Genomic DNA, 16,744 nt, shown 5'->3' with positions numbered 1-16,744 from the left:
CAAAAATCTATTACAGGCATCTGCAAGAAGACAATAATGCCTTGTTTTTAAACTCCCTCAAATCCCTTAGAACACAGAGAACTGGAAAAAAAAAAAAAAAAAAATCTCTTTCAGAGTATCAAACTGGGAAAAAGGAGATAGTCTGGGCACTGTCACTTAGTGACACTATCACTTAATCTGGGTTTCATCTGGAAGATGAATAGCTTGGGTCAAGTGATTTTTCATTTTTCTAGTATTAATGTTTAGTGGTTTTAAATAACATCATGCTATAGTCTGGAAGAAAGAAGTTACCTTGTTTATACTAAATAATATAGAAAATGACAGAATAAACATAGGGCAGGTCCCAGTCAAAAAACTGGGCTCCCTTGTAACACAAGCTTTCTGAAGACATACCACCACACATATTCTTTGTTAGCTTTTAAATATCATTGTGTCCCTAGGCCACCATCTCTGCCACCTGAGTTACACACTTGTCCCATGAAGAGACCCTACACAGTTTGTTTCAACTTGAACTCCTTAAGAAGTAAGAGAGGGGATTCTAATAATTCAAAAAGATGGTGTTAGGTTTTTTTATTGGCAGTTTATGAAATGTCATGTTAAAGGCAGTATTTAAATATTTCAGGGTTTTACCCAAGACCCATAAGAGTTCCTGGGTAGTGCAAACAGTTAAGTGCTGGACTACTAACTGAAAGGTTAGTGGTTCAAACTCACCCAGAGGCAACTTGGAAGAAAGGTCTGACAATCTGTTTCTGAAAGGCTACAGCCTTAAATACCTTATGGAGTGCAGTTCTACCCAGAAACACATGGGTTTGCCATGAATTGGAATTAACTCAATGGCAACTGGTTACTGGTCAACCAAGGTAGATTTAAAAGAAGTTGTTACTCGAGTCCCTATTGTATTTTCATTCTGCTTGAAGAAATTAAGACATAAAGATTTATCACGTTCATTTTTGAAAAGGAGAAAAATTAGAATGCAGAGTGCTTCAGCTAGGATTCACCGAGCTTCAAAGGACACAGAGGAAATCAGATGACAAGCGCATTGTTTTATAGTCCTTGATTCTGTCCATCGTTCCTTATGGGAAACTCTGAAGCTCTATATGCTAGTTCCGAAGTGAGTATTAGGGGGAAAAAAAAACCCAAAAAATGATAATTTCTTCTTACTTTTCTATTTAAAAGAGCCCTGGTGGTGCAGTGGTAAAAGTGCTCATCTGCCAGTCGAAGGATCAGCAGTTCAAAACCACCAGCCGCTCCATGGGAGGAAGATGTAGCAGTCTGCTTCTGTAAAGATTTGCAGCCTTGGAAACCCTATGGGACAGTTGTACTCTGTCCCACAGGATCACTGTGTGTCGGAATTGACTTGACACTATGAGTTGGAATCGATTTGACAGTGACGGGTTTGGTTTTGGGGTACTCTGTTATGTGGTCATATTTGATAAATATTTGGAAGTAAGTTACATCTATATCTGTATATTAAAAATACAGTTTTATTTTAACATACAATATAGTTTCATGAATCATGCATATAAAATAGTACTATTAGGAAAACCTCTGTTATAACATAGTGATTACCTGCCTTAAAGGAAAGTGGAGTTATCAAACAATAAGGCCAATTTTAAATTGTGCATAGGACCAGTAATTGTGTCTTTAAGGCAATTAAAAAATTTATTGAATCTTGGTTAAAAGCAGATTGACAATGACATTAAAGAATAAAGTGTCATTTATTTGGTGCTACTTTGTGAATGGTTCTAACTACAAATCATGTCACCATACCATATACAATATAGTTCCAATCACGACTCAAACATAAAATAACCTGCAAAATCACAGGGCTGTAAGAGATATACAATGATTACATTTTAAAAAGAAGGAAAACTAGCCATTAATTAAGTTAAGGTGCAGTAACTTCTCTCGAATAAAATATTAGCACCATATCCGATAAAATTATCTAAACTTATCGGCCTCCTTGCTCTTCTTAAATAACTCAATATAAACATTTTTTAAAAGCACAAATATTAATTTGCAAAACCAGTGCTACAGTAGTTAAGTTTTACTGTATTTTTTTCCCAGGAAGGAAAAATATGAAGTGAAAATGTTCACAGGATACTAAACTCAAACAAATAACAAATCTAACCAAAGCAAATGCTGTCCTTCAGCAGTGAGTTCCAACAGATGCAAAAGTGGACATTTCACGACGTATGGTACTGAAGGGTGAGAGCTCGAGTTCTGTGGTATATTCATTGTCATTGTCATCACTGGTCACTGTGGAGGCCTTCTGAATGCACTCGTCACAGCAGCAGCAGCAACACTCCATGAAGGCCCGACTGAAGGGTTTGCAAAGACAGAAAAGGAGGACTGGGGTGACGCAAGACTTAAAGAACAAAAGAAACTGGCTGATGATATTCAGAAGGTCCATTGTCTGCTGTGAAACTCCTGTAGCCATGTAGGCAGTGACTATGTTGCAGATATTTTCAGGAATGATGCAAAATCCATACAAAATGGTCAAAGCCACTACGGTACAGTTCATTTGGCTTTCTAGCTGAATCTGTCGCTTGTTCCCTCGTGTGCAGGCCTTCTCTGCTTTGCGAATTTTCCTTGCAGTCACTAGAGAGCAGGTGATGGTGAAAAGTGTGGGCAAACAGAAGTAGCAGCCAAAATACCACCACAGTCTCGCACTGTCATAGGTGAGGGCTAAAACATAGATGGTGTCCGGTAAATCGGGAGAGACCTTTATAATGCATCGTTCTGCAGGAGCTCGGCCACTAAAGCCCAAATCCTCCTTGCTCAGCTGGCGGAGAACAACTTCTGGAAGGGCTAGCAGGAGTGCCCCAACCCATATAACAGCAAGTTTGGCAGTGGTTGAAGAACAGTTTTCAATCATTTCGTAGTACATCTGTACGTTCGTGGCAGCCCGGAAGCGGTCTATACACAGAGCACATAAGGTGAAGGTAGTGACTCCAAGAGAAGCGACCTGTGAGAGGAACACAGAATGCATTTATTCCATGTTGGCTGTGTGAGACCCAAACACCAGGAAATACAGACTGACTGGCAAAACAGGACAAAAAGAGAAAGAACAATTTCCCGGAAGAAGGCATGGGCAACTGGGTTGGTGACTTCAGCTGAATCATTGGAAGTATTAAACCTGTGTTATGGAGCTGCTGCAAGTCAATTCTGACTCATGGTGACCCACGTGTGTCAGAACAGAACTGTGCTCTGTAGTGTTTTCCGATGGTGACATCTTGGAAGTACAGGCAGTCCCCAGATTAAGAATGAGTTCAGTTCCTAAGTCTACCTTGAATACAAATTTGTACGTAAGTTGGAACAATTAGGTAGAGTTTGTATCTACCATCAGTTAATCAAATGTTTGTCTTAGTACTTTTCTACACATGAAACACATAAAAAAAACACTACCAGATCCACTAAAGCATCTTTAATATAATAATAAAGTAATAATAATAATAATGCTTTGATATATGTCACAAAGTAGTGCCCATTTGTTATTATGGGCCATTATATGTACCTTAAATTTTTAATATAATGGTTTTATGGAGGTTTGTTCATAACTACAGGTTGTCCATAACTCAGAAACTGACTACTGATCACTAGGACTTTCTTGCAAGACACTCCTAGGTGGACCCAAATGTCAAACTTTCGGTTTGCAGCCAGGCGTGTTAACCATTTACACCATCCAACCTAAGCATAAAAGCAGAAAACATGTTTTTAGTGGTTCAGGAGTTAAAGAAGGTTAGAGCTGGAAGAATTATTAGTGATCAGCCAGTCCAATATCATTATTGTATGGATGAAAACACAGAGATTCCACGATTTTCAGTCACCATGAGGTAGCTATCACCTGAAGATCTAAACAAAGAGTGAGGAGAGTTGAGAAGATCCCATTTTTTTCAATGAAAAGGATAGTTAGGCTTTCCGGAACAAGGTTAGTATTATGCCTGACTGATACACAGCAGGCATTCAAGAATTTACTGTTTCCAAGAGGCTAGATAACTAGAGATCTCCTCCAATTTCTTCTAAATGCCAAAAAAATAATTTAATATTATTTTCAAATGCATATGCTTATGGAAAAACAAGGAAAGGAAATTTTCTGGAGACCAAAATCTATGAGAAAGTATATTTCCAAGAAGTCAGCGACCCTTGTTTTTGCCTTGGTGACATCTGCTAACTCTGGTGAGCATTTCGAGTTAGTTTAAGAAGGATAGGGGCCAAGTAACCAGGTACACAGAGGCAGGAGACAAAACTTGGCCAAATGTAGATGGGAGTTGGTCAAAGATCCTCCTTATGGATTTGGAACTCCCCAATAGTGGCATTTTCAGGGGTATAGAAGGAAAAAGTAGAAAGAAATGGAGACTTGCCTGGTCTCAAAATTATAGATTTGAGCCTGGATGACTCAGGGAGAGAAAAGGGGGACAGGGGAAGCAAACTCCAAACCAGGAGCTTGAACTTATAAGGTACTGGGAAAGGAATTCACACGATATATAGGACTCAAAAAATACAATATTCAATTTAAAGTCATCCCAGACACCTGACAGAAGCAAACACAAATCATCTCTAGAAGAAAGTACTAAAAACCAGGCCTCAGAGAAATCCCACAGATAACATTTAAGGGAACATGAGTTCACGGTCAAAAATCACAATACGCAAAAGTCAGTTAGTTACTATGAGCTTATGTGCCAAAGGAAGTAAGTTATAGAATCAGACATGGAATATACACATCTACCATGAAATAAGTGTGTCTATCAAATGTAATTTAAGATTTACCAAATATATACCTTATTTATATATTCAAACAAGGACAAAACAGAATACAAAATGTTTATAGTGTTTAAGGGAGCTCTGGTGGCATAGTGTCTAAGGCATTTGACTGCTAACCAGAAGGCTGAGGTTCAAACCCACCAGCCACTCCTCAGAAGGAAGACTGGGCAATCTACTTTCATGGTGATAGTGCCACGGAAACCCAAGAAGTGGTTGCTATGAGTCGGATCCAACTCAATGGCAGCGAGTTTGGCTTTGGTTTATAGTGTTTAAGATAAAACTTGACACTTGAAAATTTGATGGGATGCTTTGGGCTGTGCCTACACACCTGATCACTGACTCTCTCCTGTGCTGGTGGGAATGTTTAGGAAACACAGCAGTAAGTCATGCCATGGGAGAGGTTAAAAGAAGAAAAATTAAATATAATTTTCAGAACTCAAGGCATCGTGTTGACAGAAGGAAGACCATTTGTCATAACAATTTTAACACTCAAAATAATGGTTGTTTATCTGCTACATTCAAGCTGTCACCCTCCCTAGAACGATGGAAACTTGCCTCGTATGTAGATTTTATGAGTCCAACGTGGCATAGTCTTGTCTTTTTACCCACTGCCCATGCCAGCTACACATCGACTGTGTCCTTAGCTCTAATATGAAAAATCTGGACATTGTAAGCATTCCCTGACCACTCTCGGCCCTATTAGTAGAGACAGTCTGAAAATAAGGTATAATGAGGGGTTAACTGCACAAGAAGCAAAAATGAAGAGAAAGTATGGCTAGCCAAGGTCTCGATCAATGTAAATAAAAGAGGTCATAATTGAGCATAAAACCACAATTCCTGGTTCTAAAACGTCTTTGTAAAATCACCCATAAACAACAGAATAAGAAATACCAAAGTAACATGACTATCCAAAAAACCCCTTCTACATTCACCTTTTAAAAATCACCTTTCAAATGAATGCATTACTCCCTTTGATGGAAGTTTGTTTTGCATCTGTGCTAGAGATTCAAAATAATTCTAAAACTGAGGCCTACATTGTGCGACAATCCCATTATTATGTCAGTAATCACCACACTTGAAATGGAACCTGAGGAAGTTCGGCCATTTCTAAAAGTCTACATCAGAGAGCATTATGTGAAAACTGCAGTGGTTTTAGTTTTGTTCTACAGATTTCTTTAAAGAAAACTTTATATCTGTATCAGTTTTTCTCTATAAGAACGTAAAACAAACAAACAAAAATTCTCTATCACATGTCCACAACCCCAGCAAGGCATTTGGTGCAGCTGTCACTGAGGCAAATCTTTGTGTATGCTTCCTTGTCACTATACATCCTGCATCAGTCCACAAATACCAAGTTACAAAGGTGGTATGCTGTGCATTCTTTTGAAATTATGAATAGCATTTCTATTAGAAAGGAAAGCTCAGAGATATCAAACTATGAGACTCTGAGGAGGGACAATCAGTTACAGTCTGATCATCTATCTGCTTATAGGTTTCTATCATTCCTTACAAAGAGCACAGAGCACACAAGGTATAACGTCTCCTTCCTTACTAATCTCCCTAGGTTTAAATTTTGAGATTTAAAATTTGGACCAATTGTCACTAGTACTTACTAACTCCGAGTCAGTCACAAAGCATTTCAAGAAATAATAACAAATGAGTGTGAGTGGGCATATATAAAACAGGAGTGTTAGTGCACCAACTCCTTCGATAGCGCAAGCTGAGCTGCATATCCACTCCTAAATAGAAGACATTCACTTCCTTGAAAGGTCAAAGGTAAAAATGTTTTCTAGGTGTAGTGTATTTCATCTCACAAAATAACAAAAGCCAGGGTAAAACTTAAGCAAGATTAACATGTGCTCCGATGACTAAGGAATTCTTCTACATTTTATTAGAGGATGCTCAGTTCTTCAGTTATATTCCCATTTTTATCCGTAAGCTTAGTACCGAGTCAGAACCTCACAGATACTTGTTGTTATTGTCAGGTCCCATCAGGTTGGCTCTGACTGACTCACAGCTACCCTATGTGCAAAAGAATGAATCACTGCCCCTTCTTGCACCATCTTAGCAGTCCTTGCTGTGCTCTAACCCATCTTCACAGCCACTGTCTCATTCCATCCTGGTGGGGATCTTCCCCTGTTTCGCTGAGCTTCTACTTAACGTTCATCTTCATCAATAAGTGCTTAAAGTCATCTTCACTTTCAACAAGCAAGGCTGTGTTAACTGCATATCGTAGGTTGTTAATGAGTCTTCCACCAATTCTGAAGCCACTTTCCTCTTCGCATATTCCAGCTACTTAGATTATTTGCTCAGCATAAAGATTGAACAAGTATGGTGAAAGGGCACAACCCTAATACAGTATCCCCTTATTCTGTTCGAACAACAGCTCGTTGGTCTATGTACAGGTTCCTCATTAGCACTTGATTTGTAGTCCTCTAATACCTGGGGTTTATCCCTCTTGAAGAAGCCTTGGTGGCACAGTGGTTAAACATTCAGATGCTAACTGAAAGGTCAGTGGTTCAAATCCACCAGCTACTCCACAGAAGAAAGATGTGGCAGTCTGCTTCCATAAAGATTGTTGCTGTTATATGCTGTCAAGTTATAACTCATAGTGACCCATGTACAACAGAACAAAAGACTACCCCATCCTGCACCATCCTCACAATCGTTGCTATTTTGAGCCCACTGTTGCAGTCTTTGTGTCAATCCACATCTTTGAGGGTCTTCCTCTTTTTCATTGACCCTCTACTTTACCAAGCATGATGTCCTTCTCCAGGGACTGATTCCTCCTGATAATGTGTCCAAAGCAAGTAAGGCTAAGTCTTACCAACCACGTTTTAAGAAGCATTCTGGCTATACTTCTTCCAAGACCAATTTGTTTGTTCTTCTGACAGTCCATGGTACATTCAGTATTTTTCATAACATTGAATCAATATTCAATAATGATTATAGACTTGAAAATCCTATGAGGCAGTTCTGCTCTGCCTATAAGGTTGCTCTGAGTCAGAACTGATGCAATGGCAACAGGTTTTGGATCCCTCTTGAAGAAAGTACCTCATTGGTGCAAAAGGTTTGCTCTTTGCTACTAACTGAAAGGTTGGTGGTTCAAATCCATGCAGGAGAGCCAGGAAGGAAAAGGAAAGGTCTGGCAATCTTCGTCTGTAAAGATAACAGCCAAGAAAACCCTACAGAGCTCAGCTCTACTCTGTAGCACATGGGGTCACCATGACTCCAAATGGACCTAACAGGTTTGGCTTTTCATTCCTCTTGATAAATCATGGACTGAGGGAACCTCCTTGGTTTCATACACAAACTTCTAGAAGCTCTTGCATCCATCTTCCTGTTTTCATACCTTACTTCTCTCTGACAGCATCCCCTGCAGTTAGGATCTAGCTGAAGCAGAGTGAACTAACTGTCTAGGTAGCTCACAAAAGCTGCAGAGAGAGTTGCTTCAGCCTCAGGAAGAACACTCCTTAAATGCAGACAGCACTGGCAATGCAGTCGCCAACAGCAACCGCAGCCCAGATGCCTGCCCTCACCATCTACTCCCTCCAGCTGCCACTGCCTGCTGAGTTAGTGGTTCAGACACTTTTCTGTGAATTCATTTATGCACCAGACTTTATGATGTAAAAGAATAGCAGAAGTATAAATGCCCTGCTCAGTACTTTCCCAAATTATGTACAGAAAGCTTTAAACATCTGCAAAGAATTAGCTGCACACCTCAGAAATGAGTTGATAAAAATCATCTGAATAATGAGTGGTGGCCTAATTTCTACTTACCCAAATAGGAAATCTCTCCATGTAATTAAAATCCTTAAATGTTGGAGTAACAAAAAAAAAGATTTTCATCACAATTTTTAAATACACTTGTTTATGTACAGCCCATTAAAAATTACACCAAGATGAACAATGCAATTATATACAATTATAAAACTATTGTAAATGCTGGATCTTCTGCATTTAATGACCATATCCTATTGCTAAAATCCAGTATCACTGTGAAATAACGCTCTTGGGAGTGAAGCTGTCAAGCACTGGATTAGATGGATAGTTCTTTGACGCAACAACTTGAGAGATGGAGCGAGTAAGATGCAATCTCTTATTAATTAAATTGCAACGGGAGGAATAATTAACAGCAACAAAAGCAGAACCGTAAACACTTTTAATGGACAGGACTATTAATTTTGAGAATTTCAAGATCAGAGGAAAGCTGGAGGTGGATACTTTTAACTCTTTAAGAAAGTAAGATATGGAAGGTATTTTGAGGGGATTGGCAAAGGAATCAAAACAAACAACTCAAAGATCTTTCTTATAAACACGAATGTTCTGCCTCTTCTTTGCACCTCTGATTAACAACCGTAAAGCTCCTTCAGCTCCTGTCCAGTCACCATCCAGAGCAGCTGTGGGCAGCTGCAGTCACCCACGGCACTGCAGGCACAGGAAGTGAAGGCTCGAACGCTCACGCGAGAAGCAGCAACTCCAGCCCCAACTGTGTGCTTCAGGGTCACTCTTCTTGATCACCTCTATCCTATTCCCACTGCAGTATCATCATGGCTTACCACCGTGTCAGTGGTAGAGAGCACCGGATTAGTTCAAATATACGTATGTGTGTGTGTGTGTATATATATATACATTTAGTTCAAATACATATATATTTGCATATATATATATACATTTAATTCAAATATATATATTTGCTTATTGTTTTGGTCACCTAGTGCCACTCTGACAAGAATATACCACAAATGGCCTTAATAAACAGGAGTTTATTCTTAACAATTTGGAGGCTTTAAGTCTAAGTTCCAAGTGCTAGGCTCTAGGGGCTGGTTGAACGCCCCTCAACTTTGGGTTGCAGCTCTGCCTCCTGCTCTTGGCCCACTGAAGCTGGAGGCTTTTCTTCACTCAGGCAGCTACTGGCTGCTGAGGCTGACAAACCCAAGGTGGACAAGTAAAAAGACACAGTCCTGATGTTACCAAACCACACATCAGGCCATTACTTCAAGTCCATTGTAAGTCCCAAGGTCAGCAGAGCATGGCAGGCTGCTGAACGCCAACATGGCTACATGCAGGGTCCAAGTGTGCCATAAGCTAGAGACCTTTCCCTGAGGCTTCTGCTTATATACAGGAAGCAGACCACATTCCCTAAGGCAGCTACTCAGCTGCTCCCAGTAGATACCACCATGGAGTTGATTATCAGTCTCATCATGGGGAATACCATATTCAGCTGCCCAGCCACTCAACCAGGCCCAGCCAAGTTGACACACAAACTGAACTACCACACACACACACACACACACATTTGGTCCTGCATATAGAACCAAACTAGTTTCTGTCCATTCAGGTCTGACTCATGGTGACCCAGCTTGCTGCAGAGTACAACTGTACTCTGTAAGATTTACAGTCAGTATTATGACTTTTCAGGAGCAGATCACCAGGTCTTTCTTCAGAAGCACTTCTGGGTGAGTTCAAACCACTAACATTTTGGTTAGAAGTTGAATGCTTAACTATTTGCACCTCCCAGGGACTCTATATACATATGTATATATTTGTGTGTATGTGTGTGTATATATATGTGTGTATATATATATATTCATGTTGTTGTTGTTATGTGCTGTTGAGTCGGACCTGACTCATAGCTACCCCTCCTTGGGTTTCTGAGGCAGTATCACTACGGAAGTAGATTGCCCCATCTTCCTTCTGAGGAGTGGCTGGTGGGTTTGAACCACCAGTCTTCTGGTTAGCAATCAAGTGCCTTAGCCACTACACTACCAGAGCTCCCAATATATATTCATACACATGTATAAAGATACATAGAGAAAAACAAGTTCCATACTTCACACCATACATGAAAACTAACTCCAGATGGACCAAAGATTGAATTAAATACAAAACCTAAAATTATAAAGTTCATCAAAGTAAAAATAAGGGCAAACTTAGGGACCTCAATTTATGGCATAAATTGGCCATCAAGCATAACCCAAAATGTACAAACAGCAGAAGATAATGTACATGACTGGGGCCTTCTAAAAATTAAATTCTTATGTGCATCAAAAGACTTCTCCAATAGAGTAGTAAGAGAACCTATAGATTGGGAAAAAGTATTCAACAATGACATATCTGACAAAGGATTTATCTCTAAAATTTACAGAAAACTCAAACAAGTCAACATTAGAAAGACAAACAATTCAGTTGAAATATGGGCAGAAGACATGAACAGACACTTCACCAAAGAAGATATTCAGGCAGCCAACAAACAGATGAAATGTTTGTGATCATTAGTCATTAGAGAGATGCAAATCAAAACAACAATGAGATACCATCTCACCCCAGCATTAATAGCAAAGTTCAACAAGACAGAAAATAACAAATGCTGACAAGGATACAGAGAGATTGGCACTCTCATACTCTGCTGTTGGGACTGTAAAACGGTACAACCACTGTGGAAATCAGTATAGCGATTCCTCAAAAAGTTGTTTGATCCAGAAATCCTATCACTAGGTAAACAGCCTAAAGAAGTTAGAGCCAGGGCATGAATAGATACATGCACACCCATGCAGCACTATTCACAATAGCAACAGCAAAGAGATGGAAACAACCTAACTGCCCATCAATGGAGGAAGGGATAACTAAACTGTGGTATATACACACAAGGGAATAGTATGCAATACTAAAAAATAATGTAGAATCTGCAAAACACCTCATTACATGGATGAACTTGAAGAATATTATGCGGAGTGACATAAGTCAATCAAAGAAGGGCAGATATTATATTAGTTCACTACTGTAAAAAGTCAAGGAAAAGTTTATACATAGAAGAGAACTTTCCTTTTGGTTACCAGAGATAGGGTGGGGGGATTCCTAGATAGATTGAAAAAAATACACACACACACACACGTATACATATTAAAAAAGATATATATAGAGAGAGTGCAAGAGTGCAGGCACTAGATTAGTTCAGTGATACCAACAGCTATAGAAAGCTTACATAGATATAGACATACAGGCATACACACACACACACACACACACACACACTGTTGTTGTGTCGGTCAATTCCCCTGTGACTCATAGCAACTCTCTGTGACAGAGCAGAAGTTCCCCTCAGGGTTTTTTAGGCTGTAAACTTTATAGATCTTTAAACTATCTGTGCAGGCCACTGACAATAATGATAATTAAATGTGGATTTGAAATCCCAGGCAGAATTTCATGACTATCCCCCACTTGCTACCATGCACCCCAGAAGTTAATTTACATGGGGACGGACTCATTACCGTCCACTTGATGAACAGACTGACTACGCACAATTCCTGGCATGCTGGCTATGACTGCTCTTGATCTGCCTCATCCTTGGATTGCCTTGGAAACTGCAATTGAGAACCACTCCTCTGAAGGGAAGTTGGGCATTCTACTTTCCTAGTGATACTGCCTTGGAAACACCCAAGAAGGGGTCGCTATGAGTCAGATCTGACTCGACGGCAGTGGGTCGGTTGTTGGGTTGATTTAATGAGTTTGGACGAAAAGTAAACATACTTTCTAAATATCTCTAAGGAAAATTGCTACAGAAATCTAACTAGAGTTACAGGCTAGTAAAATTAGAAAGCCTCCTACCATGTAGTTGAATTTCAAGGGATAAGATCTAATTTCTTGCAAATCAGCTTTGTCCTATTTAGTCTATGTGAACAAGATAACCTTGGGATTGGCAGTTTGAACAATTTGTTAGCACTTCAGGACAGTGGTGATTTCTATTTTAACCTGAGGCACATATTTAAATTTTTGCTCTGCGAGGGTAGTACACAAAAGCAAGAGAATTTAGAGATCCCCCCTCAATTCCTCTCTCTCAGTGTGCTTTTTGTTGTTCCCGACAAATGCAGTCACCCCCTTGAAGTTGCAAACAGTTTGCTCCTGTTTGTTTGTTTGCTCCTGTATAGGGGGGAAGAATAATGACCCAGAGAAGAATTCCATCAGCTTTAAATATTACTTTATTCATTTATAGGCTCATTTAATGTTTAAAGGGAGAAAAAAATCCACTGTCATTGAGTGGGTTCTAATTCACAGTGAATGTTTAAAAGTGTTCTTTAAATTTTCTGTTATACTGTAATGAAATGTAAGAATCAAATTTATGCTTCTGAGATATTTGTTAATTTGGAGATTCATAAAGTACCTGAAAATAAATCCTAATGGCTGAAATCACTCGTATTGCAAAATAATGTTATTATATCCTATATATCAAATGTTTTACTAACTCAAAATAGACTTTGTTGTGAAGAGATCTGAATAGGCTTATTCTAAATTACGATCAACTTGCAACTGACTCAATTTAATGCTCCAGGTATTTCAACTGCCATATGATACCATAATAAGTGAGTTTTTACCTCCTTCTTGCTGCGGGTTTCTAAAGCAGTTCAGAAAGGGCATGCGAAGTATACTTTGCCCTTTACTGTGGACTCTGAGAAAACAACGTGCCATTAAAGTCTGCTGGAAAGGGAAAAAAAATACACTATATTTTTTAAAAACGGAAGTTTTTGTAAACTGCTTCTAGATTTAGCATCTAAATGTTGTTACAGAAACCAACCGACGAAAAGCACATGGCCTGATCAGGGTAATGGAGCAGACCAAATGTAGCCCCTGCACAGAAATGCTGCAGTTCTTTCCTAGCCCTGTCACCACTGGCAAGATCGAACCCAGTGGTTATGAGGTCCACAGGCACACCCCAGCTTTCAAAAGCGTTGACCTTTTATTAAACTTACATTTATGAATCCCAAACTGCTGTTCAGCAACTATGTTGATCGCTTCAAAAGTTACTGGATGCCACCTAGCTGGCAAAATATTTGGCAACAATGATGTAGAGAAAAGACTTGGAGTGCAACTATCTGTCCTCTTACATACTCATTGTCGTTGAGTCAGATCCGGCTCATAGTGACCCCTCCTTGGGTTTCCGAGGCGGTATCATTATGGAAATAGATTGCCCAATCTTCCTTCTGAGGAGTGGCTGGTGGGTTTGAACCACCGGCCTTTTGGTTAGCAGTCAAAGGGCTTAGGCACTATGCCACCAGAGCTCCAGAAAAAAAAAAAAAAAAAAGTATTTCCATCATTATCAATGTCAAAACCAATGTGTTCTTAGGTATCTGTTAAAAGTATAACAACAACAACAAAAAAATGAATCTTTAAGACAAAACCCTAATAATTAAGGAAGGCAGGATACTGTATAGATCAAGGTATAACTGTTCAAGTTTGTAACTCAGTACAAATATCAGGCCATGAGGAAACCTAGGTCACCATATTCATTTAGTTTGCAAGAGTAAGATGTTAAGGTCCTATTCATTCCAGATGATATGAGGACAGAACACACAGTGCTTTATGAAAAACGTTAATCTAGTCAGATCCTGCTTTAGCTAGTGTTCCATTTCTTAGAAGCTTATTGTGAACAAACAAGGAAAGAAACAATTATGAGTGAGAGTAAGTGAGATGTGAGAGGCACAACCCAAAACACACAAGGTATGACTGCTAGCAAGTAGGAGTATCTTTTGCTAACCTTCTGGTACAAATCAGTGATCACATTGATGGGTGGAGGGTGGTGGAAACTCATTTCTAAGCAAAGTTACCTTATGTGAAATTGAATCTACATCCTTAAGCCACTCCTTGGAAGGCAATCTACTTCCGTAGTGATACTGCCTTGGTAACCCATGGAGGGGTCGCTATGAGTCTGGCGCAACTCCACGGCACATAACAACAACGAGTACTTTAATAAAATAAGGAAATTTCTACCCAAATTCATAGCAACTGCATTCCAGCCTAACTTACATTTTAACTCAAAAAATGTTAAGGACACGTATTTATGTGTTATCCTTTGTACACAAGTAACAAACAAGGGCATTATTGTTAAAGTAGCCCATTCATTTGGGCCAAGAATGATAATCTATTATAAGTCAGCCGGTCACAGGCCTAACAATCAGTCAAGGGAAAATCAGGATGAGCACAGGGTAGAGTTTCTTTTGAAAGTCTAAATGGCTTGAGTTTGTATAATTTTCACTTCCTCTTGCATTTTCCACAATCTTTTTTCTTACAGCACTTGGGGCAACTTCTGCACCAAACAGACACTGTAAGCACCAGTGGGGGGGACATGTTTATGGACTGCTGCAAATGGATGATCTTCATCCAAAGGTCTCCATTTCAAAGGGCATGCAAATCACGCTAGATGGTAGTGATACACTTCCATTAATGCTTCCAAAGCCAACAGAGTGAGTAGGAGACGTGGCCTCACCCCTACAAGCATACACACATCTCTAGAAGGAAACAGTGCTTCTCAGACACTCATCCAAAGTCAAGGAGAACTGTTTCTTACCTTTATTAATGTCAGATTTTATCAGACACATCCACATACCTCTGGCATCATTAAATCCATTTATTTCAATTATTCCTGGCATACTTCATCTATACATGATTCCTAATTTCAAGGAAAAAATGTATTTTGTGGGCATGATTTACATTATTTCCTCATTGCTTAATCTTGATAACATGTTCTAACTTATTTTAAAAACAATTAAGACTATTTAAAGCTATCACATCACCCCAAAACTTGTCTTGTTTCTTTATCCTTTCTTTCCCTTCACTGTCCCACCTTGAATTAAAATTTCTTATCAATTATGACTCTGTAGCACAGTACATTCTTTTTGTACTAAAAAAAAATCATTTAACAACTGTTCTAACACATAATTTAATTATAAATCTGTCAAGCCCTCTTTAGTATAAAAATGCAAATGAAGCAAGATTGGCATCTTTTTTGAGACATAAGCCATTTATTGGAATTAAGAAGTCTTAAGAAATGTATATATTGTGTATTTATCCTAAATAATTAGAAACTTATTTCAAAATGTAACATTACCCTCAAAATCCACTTTTCTATCCTCAGTGTTATTACAATGATCTAATCATTTTCAAGGTGACTGGAATTAGAATTGTTTACATAGAGGTTCTGATGAGTTTCCAAAGAAAAGTTATACATTTTCATCTGTTTTCCCTTATGACTAATGATATTTATTAGTATGATGGTAGATCCAAATTAAAACTAAAATGAGACTTGGCCTTGTCCATTTGAAGAGCTCTGGTGGTACAGTGGGTAAGGCATTTGGCTGCTAACCAGGTGGTCGGTAGTTCAAGCCCACAAGCTGCTCCATGGGAGGAAGATGAGGCAACCTACTTCCATAAATATTTATAGACTTGGAAACCCTAAGGGGGTCACTATCAGTTGTAATCGACTCCATGGCAGTGGGTTTTGTTTTTTGGGTTTTATTGAATCCATTTGTAGTTTAGTAATTATATGTGAATGATATTAAGAAATCACATTCTATGACAAAATGTTTTTAACTAAAATTGCACCACTGGTAGTCTGTTAAGGAAGAACTCTGTCTTCATTCATTCCTCTTACAAAAGGCAGATATCTCTACATCTCTTATCTTGCTGTACATTACCGGATGCTTTCCCTGTATAGAAAGGATTAGAACCAAAGAGAAGACAGAAAATATAACAGGAAAGGTCCTTACGGTGAGGAGTAATGGAGAGGGGACCATTGTGCTAAAAACTGTAGTCCTGAGTATAGTCACAGACCTAATGAAAATGACTCATTCCATGTAGAAACCAAATCAATGACCTTGGCCTCATTAGTGCTATGAGCCATTTAACTGTGCTGACAAATAAGATTGAAAACTATCATAAATTCACAAATTGAAAGTATTCTGTCTCAAGAATATTCCTGACACTGTAATTATAGCCTATGTTCTACAGAAATTTTGTGAAAAGTACCTATCCTTATTTTCCAGATAGAAAGATTTTACAGTTGTGTTTGTAGCAATCCAAGTTACCACTCTACCTGACAGAAAGGATACTGTTTTAATTAGGATACTTAAGAATTAGTCTTGGCTTACCGAAAAAGGAAAAGACAAGCTACCAACTGGCAGAATATCTTCAGAAACCACGTATCCAG

The 16,744-nt window shown here is 38.9% G+C and overlaps 1 protein-coding gene across 1 annotated transcript in view; it reads right to left on the bottom strand.

The window, feature by feature from the left end:
- Window positions 1–2,149: 2,149 nt before the first annotated feature.
- GPR37 (G protein-coupled receptor 37) overlaps window positions 2,150–16,744 on the bottom strand; it is a 26,244-nt gene continuing 11,649 nt past the window's right edge. The window contains exon 2 of the mRNA XM_007946746.2: window positions 2,150–2,968. Coding sequence (XP_007944937.1) covers window positions 2,150–2,968 — 819 coding nt within the window. The remainder of the gene's footprint in view (window positions 2,969–16,744) is intronic.

Source organism: Orycteropus afer, unplaced genomic scaffold, assembly GCF_000298275.1.
Source record: "Orycteropus afer afer isolate SDZICR_OR568_19922 unplaced genomic scaffold, OryAfe1.0 scaffold00170, whole genome shotgun sequence".
NCBI lineage: Eukaryota > Metazoa > Chordata > Mammalia > Tubulidentata > Orycteropodidae > Orycteropus > Orycteropus afer.
The sequence above is the reverse complement of the archived record's forward strand: the minus strand, read 5'-3'. Positions and strand labels throughout refer to the sequence as shown.